General features: G+C 46.8%; 1 protein-coding gene across 1 annotated transcript in view; it reads right to left on the bottom strand.

The window, feature by feature from the left end:
- Positions 1 to 19,890, bottom strand: part of LOC106599254 (rho GTPase-activating protein 21) — a 106,355-nt gene that overhangs the window by 40,878 nt on the left and 45,587 nt on the right. The window contains 4 exon segments of the mRNA XM_014190390.2: positions 1,746 to 3,417; positions 10,115 to 10,169; positions 10,271 to 10,349; positions 11,983 to 12,075. Of these exon segments, the coding sequence (XP_014045865.2) occupies positions 1,746 to 3,417; positions 10,115 to 10,169; positions 10,271 to 10,349; positions 11,983 to 12,075 (1,899 nt within the window).

Raw genomic sequence — 19,890 nt, 5'->3', positions numbered from 1 at the left:
TGCTTCAAACAGCTGAAAATACATGATTTCTGGTTATGGAAAATATATTTCACAGCAATTTAGATGGTACAATGATTCTCTACACTATACTAACTTGCTTGTTTTGTCACAAAGAAATTTGGCGAACTATTCGAATTTTAGCAACCAGGAAAAGGCGGAGGAAATGCATCTTTAAATGTACTCAGCACACACAACCACACCTGCAAAGCCCATAATGCACCTGCATAAGATAAGTCTGAATACCAACTACTGAGAAGTGCATAGGAAAGACGTGCGTAGGAAAGGGGTACACAAGTCAGAATCAGGCCCAATATTCTTCAGTGTCCTTCCAGAACACTAAGTGGATCAGCCAACAGGAGCGTTCTACCTTACTGATCAAAATGGCCCAGTAAAATATGTTTAAGCAATTTTAGTTATGGTACATCCTCATCCAACTCTTCAATTAAGTAATTATGAATCCATGTCCTGGTTGTCCACATGATTGAAGAAAATAACTTGACTGACTCCTAAAACAAATACGTGCATATTGCAGGTTGTGAGCTCAGTGTAAGGATAGGATAGTCAGAACAGGCTACATTATCATCCCACTGTCCCTTTAAGGAAATGAAGTCTACTTCAGCTGTTTGTGCTGAGAGAAAAGCTTTTTCAGCAAAATGGAGATAAAAGGAAAATGTACAAACATGAAAAAGAATCATTTTACTCTGACTTTAGTGGGAGTGACATTTAGAGAGCACTTCTTATGAGGAAACATGTTCCTATCACCATCAACATCATGGTTGACCATTATTCTACTCATAGGGATGGGGAACAGATACTTTTGGGGAAGATTAGATCCTGTGAAAAGCCTAAGTTCTCACACACCCCAAAAAAGGGTGTTTAACCCATAATTGTTGGGAGCATATTTAGAGTGTGTGACTTTTTAAAATTATTATTACAGAAGATGACATCCTACAAACTAACGGAGCAGTGTAATCTCTCACTCACCCAACATTACCGTCCCAATCTTGTGCAGCTAAACTAAGCCAAAACACCAACGACACTCTCCTGCCTGCCACAAAAGCTCCTTAACATACTACTGTACATCCAGCCAAGGAGACTGATTTGGTGGTAAACATCATGCATGTAATGAAAAACACTATAAAACCATGTTGCTAAATCTAACGATTTTCAGATAGCAAAAAAATGCTCTAGTCTGCTAAATCTAGACTAGAACGACATCCCCTTCCTTCCTCCCCTTCCATGTACCTTTCCCTCCCAATCTGTACATCGGGACCTACCCAGCAAACCGGGAACATTCCCAGAACATTGGCTAAGATTCCCATTAAGTTATAGTTAGGGTTTTATCTAACATTAGAATGATAACATAAAAATATTTCAAGAAATGTTCTAACATTCACTAAAATGTTGTGCACGAGATCTGTAACAGCCACCATAGAAGATTCCCCAAAACAAGCATGGCACTTGCAACGCCAGGATAGTGGGTTCGATTCCCAGGGTCACCCATACGTAAAATGTATGCACGCTTGAAATTTGTGAGCGCAACGTTATGGGACAGTTCTTGCAACATCAGCCATGTATAAAGTTGTGCACGAGAACATTTGCCACAACCTAACGAATGTTCTGGGAACTTTCACAGAACCATGGCACCTTATTCCCTATACAAATGTTGAAGTACAGTAGTGTACCAAATAGGGAATGGGAAGCAATTTGGGATGCAACCATGAAGTTAGTGCTCTGTTTCTTACCGATGAAGGGGATGGAGTCGAGGGATTCGTCCAGGTTGCTGGAGGAGCAGGTCTGGTGCTTTTCCTGCTTTTCGCTCAGCCGCCGCATGTGCATCTCCCGCCGCGCATCGTTGGGAAGCCAGCACACCGCACCCGCTGCCGGTTCCGAGCTGTCGTCCTCGTTCACCGCCAGGATGTAGGAAGGGTGGCGTAGGGGACTGGGATTCTTCCCCGACCCAGGTGGCTTCTCCCTAAGCACCACGCCCGACTCGGAGGCTGAGGGGCCACGCCCGTTCACTTGGGGCTCTGGGCGAGGGTGCTGGTAAGAGGTTTTGAAAATCCCAGGCCTCTGCGGTCTCTGATGGGGAGCGGAGAGGGAAGAGGACCTATGGCCACCCACCGCTGCCACCTGTCTCCCTGGAACCTCCCCTGGTGGCTGCATGGTCTCTGCCGGTCCCCTACTCTGGCTCACATGGTTCACACCTCTGACACCAGCTCTTTCATCAGTGTTCGATTGCTCCAAGCTGATATTCTTACCCAGATGAGAGGGTCTGTCTTGGGGCATGTTAGGGGCACTGTGAGGCTGGTGCTGCTCTGGTCCTTTGGTGTGGAGGGCAGGGTTAGACATTGGCCCCACCCGGAGACTGTCCCTACCGTATCCTGCAGGAGGTCGATGATGGTCAGCCTGTTTGGAGAGGCTCTGCCTGCTTGGGCACGTACCCTGGTCCGCCCTGCTACCGTAGCCCCGTCTGTCCACCATGGGACGGCCCAGATCCACAGGGTCCACATAGTCAGAGGAGCGGGCTCGGGCCTTGTGGGTAAACTCATCCTGGGACACGCTACGAGGGGGCCGGTTCCTGGGGTGGATCCCCCGCTCCGCCACACTCATACGGTCCTGGGAAGAGCTGCGAGGGGGCATGTGGTGGAAAGGGGGCGGGGGTCCGTGGTAGGCGCGGTCGTGGGAGGTGCTCCTGCGTCGGAGGCCCTTGGGGTCGGGCCCCCAGCCCCCCCGGGGGATGTAGTGGGAGGAGTTGAAGGTGTTCTGACTGGCGGCTCGCAGGCTGTCTAGTCTCTCCTGGATGGTCCGGCTGCCGTATGCATGGATACCCTTGTTGTCGATGTACTCCCTGTACGTCTGGTACGTCCGCCAGTCGATGTTTTGGTGAGAACCGGGGTTGGGGGAGTTTGAGTCGGGTGGGTAGTTGGGTGGTGGGGCGCCATAATTGAGGCGGCTCGCACCAGAGGGGTAGATGTCTGTTTTCCGTGGCAGGGGGTAGTGGGACACAGACCCAGGTCGCCCTCTGATGATGCCAGGGTCAGAGGGCCCTACCAGGCCGTACTCTACTCTATGAGCTGGTCCCATACGGCCCAGTTCTGGAGGAACTACCACAGTCCTCACGCTGTTGTTGCGCATGCATGCCACAGTCTGGGATTTGTAGTACGGGTGTGCAGGAGGAGGAGGGGACGGGGGCACGGGGATCTCTATGCGGTACCCCAGGTCGGGTGGTGGTGCCCCCACAGGCCCCCGGCATGCTCCCTGTACCCCCACCGGGGAGGGGGTCTCTGTCGCCTGGGCCATCCCCGGGGGCTTACAGTCTACTCTGGGGTAACATATGGGGGGCGGTTCGGGGATGTGACGGGCAATTCCACTGTAGGCACTGCGGCCTCGAAGGTACGCATCTTGGGAGTAGGCCTGGAGCGAGAAAGAAGAGAGAAAAGGGTGAAATACAACAACGGTGTCCTCTGGTTTCAATTCACTCCCTAACCATTCCCCTTGGCCCTAACCATTCCCCTTGGCCCTAACCATTCCCCTTGGCCCTAACCATTCCCCTTGGCCCTAACCATTCCCCTTGGCCCTAACCATTCCCCTTGGCCCTAACCATTCCCCTTGGCCCTAACCATTCCCCTTGGCCCTAACCATTCCCCTTGGCCCTAACCATTCCCCTTGGCCCTAACCATTCCCCTTGGCCCTACCCCTTTAATGTTTGCAGATGTGTAAGCACTACTCCACAATGCTTATAACTAGACTTGACCCTTCAGATCTGAAAACATCTCAGAGTTAAGGCAAATGGGAAGGGAGCAAAATAGGATATTCAACATTGCATCTCTAAGGGATGGTAAAGAACTATGGTAGTGAACGTTGAATAATGCTAGCTGCCATGTGTGTGGTTAGGAAAGGCAGGCGGACAGGGAGCAGCATGTTGCAGTGTGAGAATGTGGAGGCGTGTAGCAAGTCAGGAGAGTCACCAGCGTTCATCTGCTCGCTCCGTATTTAGATAGCTAGTTCTCTGGGTACTTTTCACTATGCAACGAGAGCATGCTGTGCTGCCGCACTGTGCACACACCCACATAGAAGACTGGAAAAACATTCCAAGGTGGATTTAAGCAATGAACACTTGTGGGTTAAAGTAATGAACACCTGTATTGTACATACACAGGGGGGAAACGCAGCAAAAAAGCATGAGACCCACTGTCAAAATAATTGGCAAAACTGTAATAATTTTTTCAAGGAACTTGATTTCAACCAATTTCTGTTATTATGTCAGATCAAACAGAAACAGTGCTATTCTGTCCAACCCTACTGAGTAGCCAGCCAGAGGGAGCAGCTAGTCAGGTGATCTGGGATTGAATAGAGTGGAAAAGAAGCAACAGATGTGTTGGAAGAAAGAAGGAAAGAGAGACTGGCATGCAAGACCTAACAGTGACACACAGGAAGGTAGCCTATCTGTTTGGTTTACCCACCTTCTGGCTGACAGCACTGGCACTGTTAGAGCGAGATCTGAGACTTACAGAAAAAGAGGGGGGCAGAGGAAGCCCAGCACCTACAACGGTCCTCGCCACACTAAACCTAACCTCCGTTCTCATATTCCCAGACAGCTTAACACAAACGTTAGCTCAACACTCCTTCAGCGGCACGCCAGCAGACACCGATCACACACGCATAGATTCCATAGTGGTAGATTCCGTACGGCTGGCTGAGCGGCCTTCGTCCATTTGTCAAACGCCATTCCATATGCACTTCCTGTTTGCCTTGCAACTAGCAAGCACACAAAAATAACACGTCACAATAGGTTGGACTTTAAACCCAACCTGGTGTCGTATTACGATTCTCACGTAAAGCTATGCAAGCTTTTACTGTGTCTACAATCAGTTCTATAAACGCTCGCCCCTCCCTTCAACAATAGCTAGAGCACTAGTGGAAAGTTCAGGGGCCAAGGCCTTTATCACTGGTATCGTCCAAAATGGCACTCTATTCCCTATGTAGTGCACCACTTTTGACCAAAGCCATAGCACCCTATTCCCTATATAGTGATCTACTTTTTACCAAAACTACTGCACTATATAGGGAATAGGGTGCCATTAAGGACGTAGGCAGGAATAGATGGCTTGCAGGATCAAAAAGGGGCGAGGCTCCTAGGTGCCAGCTCTGTCTGCCGCCTCATCTAACAGGTACTGCGGGCACGGTGAATCACTGCCTACCCGCCCGTAGCTAAGGGCTACATAGCAACAATTAGTCTACTAACATGGCAATCGAATGAATGACACTGCTAGCTAGCAAAGCAGCTATGTAAGAACAGTACATTACATCAAAACGAAAGCACGCATGACAAAGAAAAAAGGAGACAGGGAAACACAGCATCAACATGCAGAATGATTGTTATCCTCCCTGCTGTTGCTTGCTTACCAGATCAGTGGTCTCCAGTGAAAAAGGCTGCTGTTACAGCAGGAGAGAAAACGAGAGCAGTGAGAGGCGGCAACGATGGGAGAGAAGAACAGGGAAAAGGCTAGCAAGCAGAGAAAATCACACGCGTTATAAAAAAAGAAGAGAGAACAGATCGCCGCTGGAGAAAGAAGTGTTCGTCTGGAACGCCGACGCCAGGGCTCGAGTCGAAGCGCAAAAAATCCATCATAGCGGCGGCATCGAGAGAAAGAGGAAAAAGGGAGCCCACGTCGGCAGTGGCAGGACTGTCATATTAGCGATGCCACCTGCGTGAGCCAGTCTGTCCTGGGCGAGGTGTAGGTGTCAGGAGAAGAGGAAACCTGCTGCCTTCCACAGCTCTGGGAGTTCTCCGTCTCTCTGTTGCTCCCTCCATCTGACTGCAGCAGCCAGGTTACACCACTCAGTGAACGAACTGCTGCCTCCACTCTCTGTCCCTGCCTCACTCTCGCTCCCTTTGGTATCGCTCACATGACAGAAGCGGTTGCTGTACTAGCCAGCTCAGATGCTACTGCCGCCCCTCCCCTTCTGCTCCCCCTCTCTTGCCCTCCCTCCCTCTCCTCCTCTCAGCAGCATCAACCTGTTCACAACACAGAGGCAGTCAGCTGACTACAGCTGGTTTGATGATATATTGCTTCAGGACCTCCCTCATGCCTTCCCCGGCTCCCTCACTCAGAGTCGCTCTCTCATGCTAAGCCAATGATGTTACTGCTGTTGACATGTAACACTGTAACTCGTTTCCAGGCAGCCTGTGTGTGTATGAGGGTCTCTCCTTCAGGCTATAATGTCAGTCACCCAGCGAGCCGCGGTGCTAATCTTCCTGCTCCGGCTGACAGCCCCCGTCTGGACGGCTACATCAGGAGCTCGTTACGCTACCTGCACGGCTAGCCCTTCCATACGCTCCGGTAGCCAAGCACTGTGGATTGGTGTCCGCAAGCTAGCGCAACAGATGTGCAACACAGTTCAGGAAAGGGGAGGGAGGGAGGGAGGGAGGGAGGGAGGGAGGGAGGGGGAGGGAGGGAGGGAGGGAGGGAGGGAGGGAGGGAGGGAGGGAGGGAGGGAGGGAGGGAGGGAGGGAGGGAGGGAGGGAGGGAGGGAGGGAGGGAGGGGAGAAGCGGGGGATGGGAAGAGGGAGAGGGCTGAGCTGAGCTGATGGGAATAGAGAAAAGGAAAGAGGAGGGTAGCGGGGGAGAGGAAGCAAAGGGAATAGGGCTGTTTACAAGCGCTGCTTTTTTAGGATGACGCATACCAGCTTGAAGGCATCAGGCACTGAAGCGTTATCAGGCTTCCTGTGAAACATCTTAACAGGCCAGTTCCCCCATTGTATGAACCAACACCCCTCCACTGTGTGAGTACTACTCTTTCTGTTACTTGAACACATTATGTTCATTACACAGAACCTGCAGCAGAATGCAAAGCAAGCACCTCTAGTTGCCAGTAGCTAGTGCGCATGAAAAGTTAATGATGAGAGTGGAGGCACAAGCAGGTTACTTTCTTAGAGGCAATGTAATTTAGGCTTCCTTCAACTGCACTCAGATCACAGATACACAGGGAGACATGTAAGGCAGCAGGTAGCCTAGTGGTTAGAGCGTTGGGCCAGTAACCGTAGGTTGCTAAATCGAATCCACGAGCTGACAAGGTAAAAATCTGTCGTTCTGCCGCTGAATAAGGCTGTTAACCCACTGTTCCCAGGACGTCAGTGTAAATAAGAATAGGTTCTGAACCAATTTGCCTAGTTAAATAAAGGTTAAATAAAAAAATCAAAAAGGCGAGACTAGTAGGCACCGCAGGAATAGCTAGAGAGAGAGAGACTGAGAGGAAGGAAGGTGAAGATGAGAGAATGTCCATGAGACTGGCTGCCAAGAGTACAAAACTCATTACAACTCCCACAATGCCACTAGGTGGCCTAATTTCATTTCCTACAGTCACTGCATCAGAAAAATGTGATAATGCAAATTTGCTAACCGAGTCAGCTCTTAATAATAACCTGAAAGGCCCCTGGCATCAACTGATCTCCATTTGACATCAGCCTATTTCTGCCTGCCCCCTGTGCTAATTTAAAATAAAATGGCAGCACAATGCAAGCTGAACCTCACAGCCTCTCTGCTCAGCCCTGGTGGCACAAAGATCAAGCTCAGCTATTTATATCTGACAGAGATTTTTCGCTCAATGCCCCCATGGCCAATAACTTTAATCTCTCTCAAGCTAATCTGTGCTACGAGAGACGGGGAGTGGCCACATCCTTCGGTAAGGTAAAAACATTCCAACACAAGCCGGTGTTAATTGGCTCAACATTTAGTTAATAGAGGTGGAGTCATTGAGCTGACGGGCATTTTGTGCTACAGTTGATGATAGGCGTGTCGTGACCGGGTAACTAGGGTGGCACCTGTGTTAACACAGCCAGTCGTTCTCAACAGGACTGTACAGAGATGGTCTGCATTAACATGAACTGGCACAACCTTAATTATTGCGTGTGGAGTTCAGAGTTAGTAAGAGGAGTCATCTTTTCAGTTGTCCAATATACACTGAACAAAAATATAAATGAAACACGTAAAGTGCTGGTCCCATGTTTCATGAGCTGAAGTAAAAAATTGTTCCATATGTACAAAAAGCTTTTCTCGTTTACATAGCTGTTGGTGAGCATTTCTCTTTGCCAAGATAATCCAGCCACCTGACAGGTGTGGCGTACTGTAGCAAGAAGCTAATTAAACAGCGTGATCATGGCCTCCCGAGTTCCACAGCGATCTAATGAATGTAATGTACTAGAGAGCGATAGGACGGCGCACAATTGGCCAATCTTCCTTCGGGTTAGGGGAGGGTTTGGCCATTTACTTGGCTCATTGCTCTCTAGCTAAGACCAGCATCCCGGAGTCGCCTCTTCACTGTTGACGTTGAGACTGGTGTTTTGCGGGTCCTATTTAATGAAGCTGTCAGTTGAGGACTTGTGAGGCCTCTGTTGCTCAAACTAGACACTCTAATGTACTTGTCCTCTTGCTCAGTTGTGCACCGGGGCCACCCACCCTTTCTATTCTGGTTAGAGCCCGTTTGCGCTGTTCTGTGAAGGGAGTAGTCTTGACTTTTGGCGTGGGGAAGAGTTTAATATTAGTAGGTCTGAGGCAAGATAATGAGATGTTTCTAACTTATTGAGGGGAGAAATTATTTAGGATGTAAGTGGCTGGGTACTGGCCTAAATGCATGCATAAACTACAGCATGCTACAGACTGGGCCTTGGTTGCTTCCTGCCGGTGTCCCGGTCTCTCACCCACTATGTCCGTTAGAGGTCAATCCCCTGTCAATCAATTGCAAGAAAATGAGCTTTAAAACTGCAAAATGTTCTTTTCACCCCAAGACAAAATGTGCAGAATTGCAGGAAATAAGCTTTAACCCTGAAAAATTCTCTCCACCAACAAGAGGGGTGTGAACAGTTTGTGTCATGAACAGTGCTTGTGCCCATAGAAATAGATGCAACGTGCACAACGAGGCGCCGGATGTTCCCCAATGCTGGAAAGGGAAAGGGGATACCTAGTCAGTTGTACAACTGAATACCTTCAACTGAAATGTGTCTTCCGCATGGTCTTCCCTGTGGCTCAGTTGGTAGAGCATGGTGTGTGCAACGCCAGGGTTGTGGGTTTGATTCCCACGGGGGGCCAGTACAAAATGCATGAAATGAAATGTATGTATTCACTACTGTAAGTCGCTCTGGATAAGAGCGTCTGCTAAATGACTAAAATGTAAATGTAAATGTAAATGTCCTTATGCAACAGAGCTCCACATCAGACATGCTCATGACAGGCAGGCCCCAGGTTGGCTACTTCACGGTTAGGCTTGGGCGGTATCCAGATTGTCATACCTTCATACCGACCTTGTGCCATACTGGGGTAATACCGGCACCAAACACAAGTGGCGCTGTTTTCGAACCCCACTAACCCTATGTAATCTGAACGTCAGCAAAGCTACAAGTGGCACTGTTTTCGAACCCCACTAACCCTATGTAATCTGAACGTTAGCAACGCTACAAGTGGCACTGTTTTCGAACCCCACTAACCCCATGTAATCTGAACGTCAGCAAAGCTACAAGTGACACTGTTTTCGAACCCCACTAACCCCATGTAATCTGAACGTTAGCAACGCTACAAGTGGCACTGTTTTCGAACCCCACTAACCCCATGTAATCTGAACGTTAGCAACGCTACAAGTGGCACTGTTTTCGAACCCCACTAACCCCATGTAATCTGAACGTTAGCAACGCTACAAGTGTGCGCGTGGATGTGCGTTCACGTGGTGTGTTTGTTTGTTAAGTGTGTGAGTGAGTGTGTTTATTTATGGCTTTGTTGTTTGCATTTCTCAAAGTGACCCTTCCAGTTCCCAGAATGAGGCCAGCCCTGCAGCAGAGAAGAAGCAGCAGCACTTGGAGAGGACAGGGTGTGGTGGCCTGGTTAGGAGGCCCAGATAAAGCACTCTGAAGGGAGAGGGTTTCACCCTCCCCTCTGGAGCAGTACTGCGGTCCCCACACACCCCCTTCACAGAGAAACTAGAGCAGCTTTCTCAGCCTTGATCACATAAATAGCGACTAAGTTGATGCAGAAGTGGAAATAGGGTCTACTTCTGTTTTACCAGTAGGCACATTTGGGAAGAGATGAAATCAATGGAGTAATGATCTTTAAAAACTAACCAGCTGCAGAATGTCTTCATCTCTTGGCATCACACAGAGTTCAAGAAAGGCATCACTGTAAAATAACAGATAAAAGTCAAACATTGTAAACTTCAACAGACCAGCAGGAAATCAGTCACTGACAACAATGAGAAATATTCATATTTGAGAGCTCACCTGTTTTGGATCAAGGCTATGACCTGAGAGTACGTTTTCCCAATGATACTTGCTTCATTTACCTTCACTATCCGGTCTCCTGTTGACAATAAGAAAGAGTTTAAAGCTGCGATATGTAACCTTCTGGGCGACGCGACCAAATTCACATAGAAATGGGAGTTATAGACCTGTCATTCTCATTGTAAGCAAGTCTAAGAAGCAGTAGATCTGTTCTGTGCTCTAGCTCTATGCTTCCCATTCTGAAGTTTCGTTTTTGCATCTTTTACTTTTGGGTTTGTATACAAGTTTCAAACAGCTGAAAACACAATATTTTTGGTTTAATGATGATATACTATTTCACAGTGGTTTAGATGGTACAATGGTTCTCTACACTATCCATTGCTTGTTTTGTCAAACTTAAATTAGGTGAACTATTTGAATTTTAGCAATCAGGAAATGGCGGAGCGATTTCTGCATATTGCACCTTTAATGTTAGACTGGTAGCCAATATGTGAAATGATGTTAATGGCAGATGTGTGTGTGTGTGTGTGTGTGTGTGTGTGTGTGTGTGTGTGTGTGCGCGCACGTCTCCTTTTTAAAACCCATTGGAGGAGAAGGACCTCTGGCTTTCTTATCCAATGGTTTTTAAGAAGGAGACAAAGAGAGAGGATGGGAGGAGTACGCAATTGAGATCTCTCCTATGTGTCTTTGAAGAGATGAACCTGTGCTGGTAGGTAAAGGAAAGTAGCTCGGCCCTCAGGAAGAGGCAGCTTCCCTGCTAGGCTGACAGTCAGAATAGCAGAGGGACAGCTTTGATCAGTCACCTGATATGTGTTAACAGTAACTGAGTGCCTGAGGCAGCTGAGCTCTGTGCCTCTACTAACCCTCCACAAAGAGGAAACGCAGAAAACTACACCCAGTATACTACATTCAGGTGAAAACAAATCATTATGTACAGCCCTATATACACAGTGTATAAAACATACGGAACACCTTCCTAATATTGAGTTGCACCCCTTTTGCCCTCAGAACAGTCTCAATTCGTCAGGGCATGGACCACAAGGTGTCGAAAGCGTTCCAGAAATACGCTGACCCATGTTGACTCCAATGCTTCCTACAGTTGTGTTAGGCTGGATGTCCTTTGGGTGGTGGACCATTCTTGATACGCACGGGAAACTGTTGAACGTAAAAAACCAAGCAGCATTGCAGTTCTTGACATTCAAACCAGTGCGCCTGGCACCTACTACCATACCCCGTTCAAAGGCACTTACATCTTTTGTCTTGCCCATTCACCCTCTGAATGGCACACATACACAATCCATGTCTCAATTGTCTCAAGGCTTAAACAATCCTTTAACCAGTCTCCTCCCCTTCATCTACACTGATTGAAGTGGATTTAATAGGTGACATCAATAAGGGGTCATAGCTGTCACCTGGATTCACCTGGTCAGTCTGTAATGGAAAGAGCAGGTGTTCTTAATGTTTTGTACACTTATATATATATATATATTATTTATTTTTTTTGTGCCTATATATGCCATTTAGCTGAGGCTTTTATCCAACAATATAATGTCCAATGTGTCACTAGTTCTATTATCATAACGAATACAGTGAGGTTTAGGATAAGGTGCCGCATGGTCATAACTCCAATATGATATAATACTTTGTATGATGCCGCATGTCCATACATACACAGAGCCAGGTCTGTTACTTTTGGAGATGTGGTCAGTTACCTGTGCAGAGTCCAGCTCCGTCTGCAGGACCACCCACCTTCACTTGCTTCACAAAGATGGTGTCCATTGGCTCCGGCCTGTTCCGTTGTCTCCCTGACAACAAGGACAAAGTGTCATCATCAACGCCTTCCTTTCTGCTCATAACAGTAACACAGTATAGTCAGTCAATCAATCCACGCTACATACAGTATTTGCCCACTCAAAAATATTTTCATTTTTTTCTCTCATTAGTCCACAGTCCCAAAATGTTAGTTGACAGTTGAGTGGCTTTTATATTTTAGTACTATAGGATATCATAAAGCAGGGTTCTTTGACCCTGTTCCTAGAAAGATACCATCCTGTAGGTTTTCGTTCCAACACCAGTTGTAACTACCCTGATTCAGCTTATCAACCGGCTAATTACTAAAATCAGGTGTGGTAGATTAGGGTTGGAGTGAAAACCTACAGGACGGTAGCTGCTCCCCAGGAACAGGGTTGGAGCCCTGTCCTAAAGAGACCAGAAGGGTAGTAGTCAGATTAGTTTCCCTTTAGAATGGCACACTGCTGACCTCAGATTACGTTAGCAGACCTACAATAGCCTGTACCAAGAGCAGCGGACACAGGCTAGACTGCTCCACCTACAACTCTCAGTTCAACGCGACCCAGACTGCGACCCACTCTGAATGTGAAGCAGCCAGGACAACGGCTACCAGACACAACCATAAATTGTTTCGAAGACATTTCCTGATGAGCGCGCCAGAGAGAAAGAGCACGAGAGAGAGAGAGAGAGAGCGCGAGAGAACACTCGAGAGAGCTATAGAGAGAGAGAGATGGATTAAGAGCACGACAGAAAGCGTGAGAGAAAGCTAGAGATGGAGAAAGAGATGAGAGCGAGCACAAGCAAAAGGGAGAGAAAGAGAAAGTGATTTAGAGAGCAAGAGAGAACAGGAGACTGTCACAAGATTCAGTGGCATGTGAATTAAAGCAATGACAGCAGATAGAAGAACAGTGTGGTTTCTCTGTGTCACATTGGCTGTCCACAATACAACAGGTCTGAATGGGAATTCAAAGTAGGAAAAAGACTCCCAATACGGCAGAGCTCGTGGAGATTTGGGAAAGGGAAATGAATAGGCTGAGTTTAGTAGGAGAACCTGTTTGCTCATTCTGCTCCTGTCTCCTAGCAGCTGCGTGGCTGCAGAGGAGAGGAAAGCAAATGAGAGGAGAGGAGATGGGAGAGGAGAGAGTGAGCTCAGCTGCACAACTCCCACTCCTTCCCTATAAACAGAAGAACAGCTCCAGGCTCACTAGACGCAAAGCTCTGTCCAACTCATAATTGATGAGAGTCCAAATGAATAGGAATGTTGTATGCAAGCATGATGTAACACTGGTAAACACCGAATGTGGCAGCAAGATCATTTGCCATACAGGTTTTTCAATAAAGAAAAAGCGCATAGTCGTATGCGTGTCATAAAGAGGTAGAGAAGCTAGGGAAGAAATACATTTATTTTGAGAGAGAAGATAGAAAGAGAGCGAGAGAGAGAAAGAGAGAGACAAGTGATTGAGTGAGAAATATGGGAGTGTGAGTGTTTGATAGACCTCGAGTGCCCACTCTGTGCTTGCTCTTTCTCCCTCCGTTGGTGTGAGAGATTGAGAGGGACACTCAGGCATCGAGAGACGACAGATCTGTTATCAGGTGGCTGCTAAAGTTGCTCACCTTAGAACTGAGCCACTGAACCTTTCTTAGAAGAGCTATGCAAGACGAGGCTAGCATGTTACACATGCAACACCATCACCTGGCCAGTATGTTCAAAACAAACCTTTTGTTTGTCACAAGTACACTAATGTGTCATGTAAAGCTACAACATCTTTGTTAGGGAAGGAAAAAGGGGATACCTAGTCAGTTTCACAACAATGCATTCAACCAAAATGGTTATTCCGCATTTAACCCAACCTCTCTGAAACCGAGAGGTGCGGGTGGCGCCCTCTTGTGGAGAGTGGTAGACCCACAGCATAACGTCACAACACTACTGCTTCATAATAAAATAATCCAGTGATTTGATAACTAGTACTGACTCAGTACTGTTGCTGCAACCATTCTTGTTATTCCTCAACAACAGGATGAGCGAAGCCAGTCCCAGACAGCGTAAATCATTTAGAGTGAGGAGCCAGTTGAAATCTTGACCGTAGGCCTTTCCTTTTCATTTCCTCCACATACTGACATTGTTCCCAGTAGGGAATCATGGAACAGTAAGCCAAATAAAATAGAATGGCCAGGAGAGGGCGCCCCAGAGACATGTGTGATCCCCCAGTCAATCAGGTGGGGGAGACTCACCCGGCTTCCAATGATTTAACACTGGGCCAGGTTCACAATGGTAGGCATTATAATGAAGCCTTTGGCAGTGTTCGAGAGCATCAAATCCGTGAATTGTCGTGGCTAAATTGTGATTGAATGATCTACAAATAATATTAGGTAGTTATTTATGATGCATGCAAGGTGATGTGTAGATAAGTCTGCAAGGCGATTTGTAGATAAGTCTGCAAGGCTGCAATGTCGAACGCACCCTTAGTTTACCACATGTGGTGGCTGAAACAAAGGGAATCCCCTCTCATTCACAATGGCTGTCCTGGGATAACCCAGAGTCAGCAAACTAGTCTACACACACACACTTGGGAATATAATATGACGCCTATACCGGACATTATACAGTAATATGACAGAGAGATTGAAGAGAACCAACATGACCCAGGGGTCACATAAGAAATATCTTGCGTTTTATAAATGCAGATCTAAATTGCTTCTGGTTGTAATTCCAGCTCGGCATCAGACACATTTTGTGCTTCAGTTGCACTTCTCCACTTGGACACGAATTCACGAACGGCCATTCTATCAACAGACAGCACTCTAACTGATGTGAAGCTACTTTTTCCTCTGGTACTTTTCTCTAGTAAAATGCAAGATTAACTTCAAGTAATACATCAGACAATGTAGATGGCCAAAAAAAATGCTATGATAAAAAGAAATATGACGGCCATAAATCATTTTTGAAAAACAAACACCTTACTTTTTCATTGTAGGCTCATTTACTTGTGTGGCTGCCAGCCAAAAAGCATTGCATTTCTGTTGTCATCTGATGGAAATTAAGCAATTTTCTACCAAATGTGATGCTCCAATGTATTATCTGTGAAGGAAAACTACACTACATGACCAAATGTATGTGGACATCTGCACGTCGAACATCTCATTCCAAAATGAATATGGTTGGTCCCCCGTTGCTGCTATAACAGCTTCTTCACTCTTCTGGGAAGGCTTTCCACTAGATGTTGGAGCATTGCTGCGGGGACTTGCTTCCATTCAGCCACAAGCGCATTAGTGTGGTTGGGCACTGATGTTGGGCGATTAGGACTGGCTCACAGTCGGCATTCCAATTCATCCCAAAGGTGTTGGATGGGGTTGAGGTCAGGGCAGGCAGGTGAAGTTCTTCCACGTCGATCTCGACAATTTCTGTACGGACCTCGCTTTGTGCACAGGGGTATTGTCATGCTGAATCAGTAAAGGGCCTTCCCCAAACTGTGGCCAAAGTTGGAAGCACAGAATCTTCTAGAATGTCATTGTATGCTGTAGCATTAAGATTTCCCTTCACTGGAACTAAGGGGCCTAGCCCAAACCACTACGCATTCAGGCAGGTAGCAATCTCCTGGCATCCGCCAAACCCAGAATTGTCCGTCGGAATGCCAGATGGTGAAGCATGATTAATCACTCCAGTGAATGCGTTTCCACTGCTCCAGAGTCCAATGGCGGCAAGCTTTACACCACTCCAGCCGATGCTACGCATTGCGCATGGTGATCTTAGGCTTGTGAGTGGCTCGGACATGGAATCCCATTACATGAAGCTCCCGACGAACAGCTCTTGTGTTGACGTTGCTTCAAGAGGCAGTTTGGAACTCGTAGTGAGTGTTGCACCCAAGGAAAGACCATTTTTACAAGCTTCAGCACTCGGAGGTCCCAATCTGTGAGCTTGTTTGGCCTACCACTATTTTGCAGCTGAGCCGTTGTTGCTCCTAGACATTTCCACTTCACAATAACAGCACTTCAGTTGACCCGGGGCAGCTCTAGCAGGGCAGAAATTTGACAAACTCACTTGATGGGAAGGTGGCATTCTATGACGGTGCCACGATGAAAGTCACTGAGCTCAGCCTCCCGAGAGGCGCAGCGGTCTAAGGCACTGCATCGCAGTGTTGCGGTGTCACTACAGCCTGGGGTTCGATCCCATGACCGGGAGTCCCATAGGGCGGCGCACAATTGGCCCAGCGTCGTCCGGGTTAGGGTAGGTGACTTTCGTCGTCAGTTGAACGGTGTTTCCTCCAACACATTGGTGCAGCTGGCTTCCGGGTTAAGCGAGCGGGTGTTAAGCAGCAGCAGGGCTTGGCAGGTCATGTTTCGGTGGACGCATGACTCGTCCTTGGCCTCTCCCGAGCCCGATGGGGAGTTGCAGCGATGAGACAAGATCGTAAATGGATCACAATTGGATATCACGAAGTTAGGGAGAAAATAAAATAAATTAAAATATCACTGAGCTATTCAGTAAGGCCATTCTACTGCCAATGTTTGTCTATGGGAATTGCATGTCTGTATGCTCAATTTTATACACCTGCCAGCAACAGGTGGCTGAAAAGGCCAAATCCACAAATTTGAAGGGGTATCCACATACTTTTGTATATAGAGTGTATAGTTGCATCCCCCTGATGAGGCACACAAAAACACTTCACTTTCAATATAAACTCAGCAAAAAAAGAAATGTCCCCTTTTCAGAACCCTGTCTTTCAAAGATAATTTGTAAAAATCCAAATAACGTCACAGATCTTCATTGTAAAGGCTTTAAACACTGTTTCCCATGATTCAATGAACCATCAACAATTAATGAACATGCACCTGTGGAACGGTCGTTAAGACACTAACAGCTTACAGACGGTAAGCAATTAAGGTCACAGTTATGAAAACTTAGGACACAAGAGGCCTTCTACTGACTCTGAAAAACACCAAAAGAAAGATGCCCAGGGTCCCTGCTCATCTGCATGAACATGCCTTAGGCATGCTGCAAGGAGGCATGAGGACTGCAGATGTGGCCAGGGCAATAAATTGCAATGTCCGTACTGTGAGACGCCTAAGACAGCGCTACAGGGAGACAGGAAGGACAGCTGATCGTCCTCGCAGTGGCAGACCACGTGTAACAACACCTGCACAGGATCGGTACATCCGAACATCACACCTGCGGGACAGGTACAGGATGACAACAACTGCCCAAGTTACACCAAGAACGCACAATCCCTCCATCAGTGCTCAAACTGTCCTCAATAGGCTGAGAGAGGCTGGACTGAGGGCTTGTAAGCCTGTTGTAAGGCAGGTCCTCACCAGACATCACCGGCAACAACATCGCCTATGGGCACAAACCCACCATCGCTGGACCAGACAGGACTGGCAAAAAGTGATCTTCACTGACGAGTCGCGGTTTTGTCTCAACAGGGGTGATGGTCAGATTCGCGTTTAAGGAAGGAATGAGCGTTACACTGAGGCCTGTACTCTGGTGCAGGATCGATTTGGATGACATCAGCAACAACAACTTGAAACAAGCACACTGACGAACGCAAACCGAAAGTATTGATTTAAGATCTCTCTCTCTCGGAGTGCCATGTTTTTAACATAATAACCTAGTTTATAGCGTTCCTGCAGTGGTAGCACAGCCAAGCCAAGGCAGTTTGAGCTGGTGGGAGCATGTCAGGTTGAGTTTTCACAACTCAGGGTCACAGCACAGCCAGCCAATTAGGTCCCTGTGTCTGTACTCTGTCACTCTTTCCAGTGTCCAGCATTAGGAAATGCAAGGCCTGGATTACTTCATATTTTCCCCTGACCTGACTGAGGGCCAGACAGAGTGAGACCAAAGTCATGGAAGCTATTACGGTCTCGCTCTCTGGACAATCTCGCTGACTGTCAAAGATATCATCGTATTTTTCCTTCACAGTATGTTCAAAACATTACATCTTCATATTTCATTGAATCCTTCAGAGGAGAATTTAGACATTCGCCCTCTTTCTTTGGTGAATGTCTTCTGTACATTTTTTTCCTAGCATGTTTACACGCACACGGATAAAATTTGCTTTCAAATTTCCGGATTGTACATACATTGCTTCTTTCCTGGACATAGGCCTATAACTTGAGCAATAGCGTAGGCTAAGTCAAAATAAATCTCTGCTATTTAGCTCTAGTTGGACAGGTTCCAGCAACAGCAAACCCACCCTATGCTCAATAAAAGCACTCAGACTAAACACAGTTTAAACACACAAACAACCCACAGGGAGATCCCAAACACACACCTACTACCATAGCGGTGTTAGGAGGCGGCGAGACACAATGGAACAGCAGACCATAGGCCAAACGGATTGCTCAGAATCTGGGCGTGATTCGTTTTATTCAACGGGAGTAGTGTGCTACAAAAACAAAAACCTTCACGCCAACATTGTTGTGAATTGAAAGGGGTCAATGGTTACAATCTTTCTTCAACAGGACTAGGGCTGTTACGGTGACCGTATCACAGCCACACCGGCAGTAACGAGTCATGATGGCAGTCTAATTCCACATGACTGTTTAGTCACGGTAATTATGCTTCTCCAAGCTCAGATGCTGCTCATTAGTAGCCTACAGAACTTGTTAACTGCCTGGTACTCAGCATTCTATTGTCCCTCTAATCACCCTGACATCAATGTAAATGTAATCAAAAATCTAATCAAACACTTCATCAGAGCCCATGAACTCATGTTGCGCAACATTTCTATAGGCTATGCAATTGCGTGAGAAAACAGTGGTGGTCTTTATTAAAAAGAGGAGGATCCCATCAGCTTTCTATAGGCTAGGCCTACTATATTTATTTCTCAACTTTCCTAATGTTAAGCACATTGCTTCTCTTTACAACAGGAGTATAGCCTACCTGGCTGGCATGAAAATTAACCACAGGAATAGCATCCTCCATTTGCTATTTAAGTGCATAGATGACATGTATTTTTTCCACTGCCCCTGTTTCAATACAGGTGCATGATAATGGTCCATTCTAAATCAAAACAAATTTCACACATTTAGTATATGTAAAGACCAGATTAAATCAAGTATTGTCTGATGGGTGACAATATTAGCCTATCACTTGTGAATGAAGCACAGCATAAGGCAAGAAACAGCGCATGCCTTTTTCCCCGACTTTTCCAAATCATAGTCTCACACCTCATGTAGCCTAGCCCATAGGCATACATGTTTGATGAGGTTTGTATCACAACTAGTGGCAAATAACTTCTTAAAATTAAGCACATTAATCCACTTACAGCGGGTGTAGAGCCTAACTACAATACATAAGCAGAGCGTGAGTTTCAAGTTTGGGGAAGATCATTTTCACCATAAAAATGCACCTTTATAATAAAAGCATTTGCGCTTCTAGCCTACTGCCGTGTGCGCATTGCTGCGCTTATAATGTGAAGAAATAGCCTAATAGTTTATCAACTTTTTAAGCTAAAAGGTTCTGATCTGTTGCGTCAGCCTCATTACTTAGAGGTTTTTGGAGACTAGTGGTTGTATTAATTTGGGATCTATCGCATCCCACAACTGTCTCAGAGTATGGGTGGAATATTACTTTCTTGCAAAGAATAGGTCAACTTTTGTACTATGGGGGATAGTAGATTGACATAGGCTAGTGCTGTTGCTGTTCGTTAGGTCTACTCATCTAGTTGGCTGACGAAAAATAAATGGAAAGTTCTTACAATATCTTCAATTGTGCCTTGGAATTGGATAAGGACGCAGAAGCGTCCCCGATGTGTCTGTCTTCACTCGTAGCCTGTGAGAAAGACCTGATCACGTGATGGAGAGCCATGTGAGTGAGCTTCGGAGCGCTC

The sequence above is a fragment of the Salmo salar genome, chromosome ssa03 (genome assembly GCF_905237065.1).
Source record: "Salmo salar chromosome ssa03, Ssal_v3.1, whole genome shotgun sequence".
Lineage (NCBI taxonomy): Eukaryota > Metazoa > Chordata > Actinopteri > Salmoniformes > Salmonidae > Salmo > Salmo salar.
Note: the sequence above shows the minus strand (reverse complement) of the source record. Positions and strands in the feature narration are given on the sequence as shown.